Here is a 7,500-nt window from a genome sequence, read left to right as displayed (position 1 = left end):
CATTCACTGAAAGGACTTGAAGGGCTCGAAGAATGCTGCCTAGTCAGCTGACCCCGGGTCGAGAGGTGAACGGGAGGTCAGGAGGGGCTCGGCATGGCTTTAATTGGCCCGGACGGCTCTATTAGTCTGTGTGTGTGTGTGTGTGTGTGTGTGTGTGTGTGTGTGTGTGTGTGTGTGTGTGTGTGTGTGTGTGTGTGTGTGTGTGTGTGTGTGTGTGTGTGTGTGTGTGTGTGTGTGTGCGTGCGTGTCTTTGGAGGCATCCAGATGGAACAACCCCTATAAGGATGAGCTTAGCGCTGTCTACTGCGATCACTGGAGAGTGTCTCTGGGCTGAATCCTTTGCAGTGGTCCTCTGCCAACAATAGCAGCCTTGGGCTTTCAAGCCACTACGAGTAAAGACACATGAGTCCCATATGGGTTTCATACTGTACAACCCTGTAGTACAGCATAATGCAGCCATATACGTACTGTATGTACTGTATTGTATTGTGTGTTGGCTTCATAGTGCTATTTTTCAATGTAGCCATGTACTGTATGGTGGTGGGACTGCACCACCACACGCCAGGAGACCATCTTATGTAAGATTCCCGCCCTCCAGGGCCAATGGAGGACCATGCAAAGTGCCATGGTGCTCTCTAGGTCTACTGACTGCGGGTGGTCCAGTGGTCGGCTTTATACTGTATGAAAATTCTTTAAACACATCCAGAGGTTCTTACAAGTTTCATGAAGGTTGATTTGCTATTCATAGCAATTCATACTACGGTACATTCATACTACTGTATACGTAAGGCGGTCTCTCTTTCCCTTGAAATAGGTTGGCTTTCTAATTTTTTCCATGGGAGAAAGATGAGCGCACGTAATGCATTTTACAATTTCACACCGCATCTGCTCTCTCCCTCCATCTGTGTCTTTCCATCTTTATCTTTCTCTCCCTCTTGATCCCCCCTTCTCTGAGGTCTTACATTCAAGTCCTTTCTCAATTGCTCCCCTGGGCTTCGACTGCTTATCCCTAGATAAAGGTGGCCTCCTTCCAGCTCCAGCGTTGGAGTGGATAAGTGTTTTTCTTTCCTTTTCCTTCCTATCTCCGGCACTTTGTGCAGGGGTTACGAGAGCTCCGCATCAACAATATTTTGTCTGTTGCTACTTCTAGATAGCCTGATTATCATCGACGTTCAAATCTCTTCGAGACTTGGTCTGACCAAGAGCATAACAATTAATATTTCCCAAACGGCATAGTTGGTTTGCTTATGGTTGTGTGCTTCCTGACAAAGTGGGAGGAGTTCCCATATTTTTCGGGAAGTCAGAAAGTACTTGCATTGCTCTTGACCTGACTAGTTGCAATGCTGAAAGTGTTGTGTCACTAGAGGGCACAGTCTGGCTAACTTCTTGACAACCTGGGTCAGTGTTGAAGTCGAATCCACAAAAATTCAGGATGTATAACAAATACCTAATAATAGAGTGATGGGATTCGCTTCTTTGAGACAGAGCAATATTTTAAAAATTGAAAAATAACAGACGAAGCCTGAGCAGGAGTGGTCTTAGCTTGGTCATCTAGCAATGTCACTCATGATGTTTACGTACATAACATTACAGTGTTCAACATACTTTCCAATTTAATGTAAATCTTGGTATATTTACTATAGTCTGTATGATAGCTTACGGCAAGACCACATCATAGCTCATTATCGTGAAGTGAAAACTAGATTTTAATTTCTCTTTTTCGTCCTGGTTAACTGAGAAGCAGCGCAGAGAACGACTTGTCACTGTTGCAGTAGTAGCTGTGTCTGCTCCCGTTATAAATTCACAATGAAGGACATATTGGCTGTGATCCCTCAAAATGGCTGTCACTTCATACCGGATTGTTACTTAAAATGAGCTCGCAATACATCATGGCTCTGACAAATGAAAGCTTAAAGGCAATATCCACTGCCTCGCCTTGTCTCGTCTCTTTCTCGACTCGCTGCCAATAAGTTGGGGAAGAAGTGGAAAAAAAAGAAAAGGAAAAGAAAACTTTCACAGCTCCCTGGAGGAGCACTTGTCTCTGTCGAGAAAGTCCGATCCACCGCAGAGTCAAGCGGACAGAACCGGCCGGTCTGGCACCGGGTCCAACACTGCGGAGCCAAGAGGAAGTTCCAGCAGAAGCCAAAAAACGGGAAAAAAATGTGGCTGACCTGACCGCTTCCCATTACATCTCTCTTTCTCTCACACAGTCAGACACACACACACACGCGTGCGCGCGCACACACACACACGCGCGCGCACGCACACACACGCATGCACGCACGAACACACACACACACACACACACACACACACACACACACACACACACACACACACACACACACACACACACACACACACACACACAAAGGCAAACAAACAAACAAACACAATGCTGTGTTGCAGAAAAAGGCTGCTAAAAGCAACCACACGCCATAATCAACAACAATCATACACATGCACCACAGACACAAAGGCATCTTCAGTTCTCTCCTGTCCTGTCCTGTGCGGTCCTGTCGTTTGCTACAGGCCTTAGCTGGAATCCAGGCCACCCCTTCTAAAGATACCATCAAATAGCAACTCACATATGGCGCGCCACATTTCCCAGTGCTCCGCTCCCGTGTCACTCTAAAGCTCGGAGGAGGATCCATCATTCCCAGCGAATCCCATGTATGTACAACCGACCTGATCCAAGTGGGACACACACCCGCACACACACACACACACACAGAGGCTGCGGTACAGACACCGCCCTCGAAGAACAGCCTAAAAAGACCAGGCTGCTTCAGCAGAGTTCACAACATCTCTACTGCATGCACACGCGTCAGAGAGAGAGAGAGAGAGAGAGAGAGAGAGAGAGAGAGAGAGAGAGAGAGAGAGAGAGAGAGAGAGAGAGAGAGAGAGAGAGAGAGAGAGAGAGAGAGAGAAAGAGAGACAGCTTATGTGTGTGTCCAAAAGCATGAGCGTGTATAGTACATGCCACAGTATAAATCTGTGTGAAAGTGGGTACAGTATGAGCATGTGTGCGTGGGCATCATTCTATTTGTCTTTGCCAAACCTCCACAGAACTCACAAACATCTACACTGTCTGCCTCTGATTCAGAAGTCCAGCCAGTCAGCTAGCCAGCCGCCTGGACACAGCTGTAAGTGACCAGACCCACACACACGTAGACAAACACACACACACACACACACACACACACACACACACACACACACACACACACACACACACACACACACACACACACACACACACACACACACACACACACGCACACAAACACAGACACAGAATCTCCCCGACGAAAGCCAACAGCCACAAAGTATGTGGGTCGGTCAGCCAGCCAGGCTGGACAGGCATCTGAGACGGACAAACAAGTGTTTGTGGCCAAGTCAAGCCGGGTCAGCCCACCACTACAGGAACCACAGACAGCAGAAGAAGAAGTGGGCCACCGGCCGTGACTCCATGGGCCCATGCAGGGACGCTCACAGGGGGGGACAAAGGGGTATGTTGTCCCAGACCCAGGGAGAAAGGGGGGGGCAGAATTGGGTCTTCATTACATTATATGTATTGGGTCGGGGGCCCATTTAGTTGATTTTGTCCTGGGCCTGGCCAAAGCTGACAGCACCCCATGGCCCCATGGCCTGGCTGCCTCTCTCTCTGGGGCCTACACTGGACCCGTTCACCCCACACAAGAGCCACTGTCGCTCTATCATGTTCTGTATGTGTACAAACATTCGGCAATATGAAATACATTCATGTTTAAGCGTTTAATGTATTAACGTATTAATGTCATTGAATACAATGCTAGAGGGAAATGTAACATTAAAAAGTCCCTCCCACCCACAATAAATAGCAAAGCTGAATGTACAAGAACTGCAACGAGTTATCGTTTGAACGTATTAATGTTTATAATTCTACTAATCTAAATCTGACTGTTACAGCACTTTAAGCTACATGTTAGGTATATGAATAGGTGCTTTACAAAAAATATATATTTTAATTAGTTAGTATTAACAACACATGAGCTGACATGTTTCCTCTCTTCTTCCTTTTCTCCTTCTCTACCCCCTGCTTTTCCTCCTTTCCCTCTATTCTTTGAATCCACTCTCTTTCTCTCCACTACCTCTCCCCTTCTCTACCCCCCACCCCGTCACCCAACTCATTTTTTTCCATCCTCTCCTCTATGCTCCTTTCCTCTCCTCCTCTTGTCTACCCCAACCCATTCTTTCCATCCCCTCCTCTCCTCTCCTCTCCTCTTTTTGCTTGAAGGCTGGGATGCAGTAGCATATTACACCAGGGCTAAAAATAACCCCATTGTACAGGTCTGCTGTCCCTTCCTGAGAGATAATGGACACGTTGTGTGTGTGTGTGCGTGTGCGTGTGCGTGTGTGTATCTGCATGTGTGTCTGTGTGTGAAAATGGGCATGGGTTGGGTGTGTGTGTGTGCATGAGGTAAGGTGGGGGACATAATTAACCATGAATTGACAAGAGGAAAAATGGAAATGTCTCAGTGTGTGTGTGTGTGTGTGTGTGTGTGTGTGTGTGTGTGTGTGTGTGTGTGTGTGTGTGTGTGTGTGTGTGTGTGTGTGTGTGTGTGTGTGTGTGTGTGTGTGCGTGTGTGTGTGTTTGTGCATGGGGACAGAGGGACCAGGTCTATAGCAGTCTGGAGACATCAAACACAGACAGTCTCCGTCTTCTGCCTTTAATCCACGACACCCGGCCCAACACCAGCCTGTGCTAGCTCAGCACTGCTTAGCCCTGTCCTGTCTGTATGTGTGTCTGGGCTAAGAAATTAGATTAGGCTCTAACGTCCCAAAAATCCCCACATCAGAGACCAGCCCATATGTCTGCTTCCTGTGTGTGTGTGCGTGTGCGTGTGCATGTGCATGTTGTATTTTCCACTTTAAAGACAAGGTGTGTGCGTGTGCGCGAGCGTGCGCACGTGTGTGTGTGTGTGTGTGTGTGTGTGTGTGTGTGTGTGTGTGTGTGTGTGTGTGTGTGTGTGTGTGTGTGTGTGTGTGTGTGTGTTTGTGTGTGTGTGTGTGTGTGTGTGTGAGAGAGAGAGAGAGTGTGTGTGTGCTTGTGTGTGTGTGTGTGTGAAAATGTTGCAGTAGAGCGATAGGAGGAGAGTAGCTGATAAGGTGCAGATGTGTGTGCTGAGGCTATCAGACATGTGATTCTGGCCCCCTGGGCAACAACCCACCAACACTACTGGTACGGTTGTGTGCATGTGTGCATGTGTGCATGTGTGTGTGTGTGTGTGTGTGTGTGTGTGTGTGTGTGTGTGTGTGTGTGTGTGTGCGTGTTGCCTGCTGTGTGCTTACATCACCATGGATACGCATTATACACACACTGCTCACAGCAACAATTTTTATCTCTCTTAACACAGACACACACACATGCAGACACACAGACGGTCACACAAAAAAACACACACACACACACACACGCACACACACTTATCTAGGACAATCAGATAATGGAGACATGTGTGCAACCACTAGCTCCTCAGCTGGTGTGCTCATGTGTTTGTCTTCCTGCTGTGAGCCAAACACCATGCAGGGTCTTAACGTGCCTTACCCCTTTACCTGGGGGGTGGAGAGATGTATGCATGCATGGATGGATGGATGGATAGATGGATGGATGGATACATGCATGAATGGATGAGTGCATTGCTAGATGGACAGATGGATTGAGAAAAAGATGATTGAGCTGCATGTAAAGATGGGTCCATGAATAGAACAATTTATGGATGGATGGATGGATGGATTGATGAGTAGCTGGATGGATGGATGGATGGGGCAGAGTTGCCATATTGGGTGGTTTCCCACCCAATTGGACTGCGTAGGATGGCTGTCTGCAGGTAGACTCTGTAGACTTCTGCAGACGTATGGCCATATACAGTAGATCAATACATTCTGGTAAAAATTGTGTGGGATTAAGTGCCTCCAGGCGGTTTTTCAGCATTTTTTGGGCTGGAAATGATCAGGAGTATCTGGCAACCCTGGATGGAGGAAGACAGAGATGGTTGAGATGGACGCATGCATGTATGGATGGATGGATGGATGGATGGACAAGAAAATGCCAAAAAATGGCGGTTGGTTATGGCAGACTGAATAACCAATCCCACTCTACTGCACACGTGCATGCACTTGTCAGAAGTGCCCTTGAGAAGAGGGATTTAACCCTTTGCTGCTCCGGTGGGATCGCCCCCCACTATTAAAAATGTGTAGTTTGCAGGAGCACTGGCTAAATGCAATGTAAAACGGGCCAATGGGACACAGTATGGACAGCGAGATGGATGGTGGGAGCCTCAAGGAAACTCTCTAAGGTCCAGCCCAATGTCAGTAAGCAAGGGGCAGGAAGCTTCGGCTACCAAGTACAACTGAGGCTCTACTCACCTAATGGATGAATACTGTGTTTACCAAGTGTAAAATAGACAAACTGAAAAGACAAATGGATGGAGGGATGGATAGATAGATAATGCCCTTGCTCAATGACAGAAGACAAGGCCAGACAACTCAAGTTCTGCTTCACTCACTTAGAAAATGGATACTTTTTCAGCAATACACACATATAGACACGTATACTGATGCATGGAGGGATAGACATATACATAGTCTGTTTGCCCATTGTTAGCAAATGACAGGTGCCAGACAAGGAAATAGATCGTTTTCCTGATGTAAAATTGATAAACAGATGAGCATATAAATTATATGGAAATACATAGTAAGTGAACGAAAGCATGGATAAAAAGATGCATAGTGTGTTTGCCCAGTGTCAGCAAATGATGCCAGACATCCCCTCTAGTCGCCCTCTAGGTGTTCATCCAGCTCTGTAGCCATTAACTTGCCCAATGTAAAATGGACAGACACATAAATGGATGGACAGCTTGACAGATGCAGTCTGTTTGCCCAGTGTCAGCAAACGACAGGCGCCATTCCTTTATGCGTGCTGCTGTGCTGCACTATGCTGTGTCAGAATGGCAATTGGATGTTAAGTTAGGTTAGGTTTCTTTATTAGTCTCCACCCAAGGAGAAATCTGTCTCTGAGACATGGAGGTTGCAGCACCATAAAAAAAAGTCATGAGAGGACAGCACCAACAAACAAAGCAGATAAAAACACTCCACCTTGCCACTGAGAAATACAAAACACGAGGATAGATAGTACGGATGTTTCCAGCTAATCAGGTGCCTTGCTCAAGGGTACTGAAGCCTTGGACCAAGATGGGGAGAAGTAATGGTGCGATTTGAACCAACAACCCTCAGAACTGAAGTCCAACTACCTTACCACTGGACCACTGCCTCCTGTAGCCTCCTCTATGCTGTGTCAAAATGCCAAAGGGATGTTACCAGTTGGGACTTTGGGCTTCCACTCACCTTGCGGTGTCCGTCCTCTCCTGGTGGGCTATCGGGCAGCATCATCATCTTCAGGTACTCCTCTTTGCTCATGCCCGGCTGCAGCTTGCCCGCCCGCTCACTCTCCCGCAT

General features: G+C 47.3%; 1 protein-coding gene across 1 annotated transcript in view; it reads right to left on the bottom strand.

Annotated features, from left to right (window-relative positions):
• Positions 1-7,500, bottom strand: part of LOC134441327 (signal-induced proliferation-associated 1-like protein 2) — a 202,163-nt gene that overhangs the window by 18,787 nt on the left and 175,876 nt on the right. Inside the window, exon 19 of the mRNA XM_063191596.1 lies at positions 7,390-7,500. This exon is cut by the window's right edge and continues 31 nt beyond it. Coding sequence (XP_063047666.1) covers positions 7,390-7,500 — 111 coding nt within the window. The remainder of the gene's footprint in view (positions 1-7,389) is intronic.

This window comes from Engraulis encrasicolus, chromosome 24, assembly GCF_034702125.1.
Source record: "Engraulis encrasicolus isolate BLACKSEA-1 chromosome 24, IST_EnEncr_1.0, whole genome shotgun sequence".
Classification (NCBI taxonomy): domain Eukaryota; kingdom Metazoa; phylum Chordata; class Actinopteri; order Clupeiformes; family Engraulidae; genus Engraulis; species Engraulis encrasicolus.
Note: the sequence above shows the minus strand (reverse complement) of the source record. Positions and strands in the feature narration are given on the sequence as shown.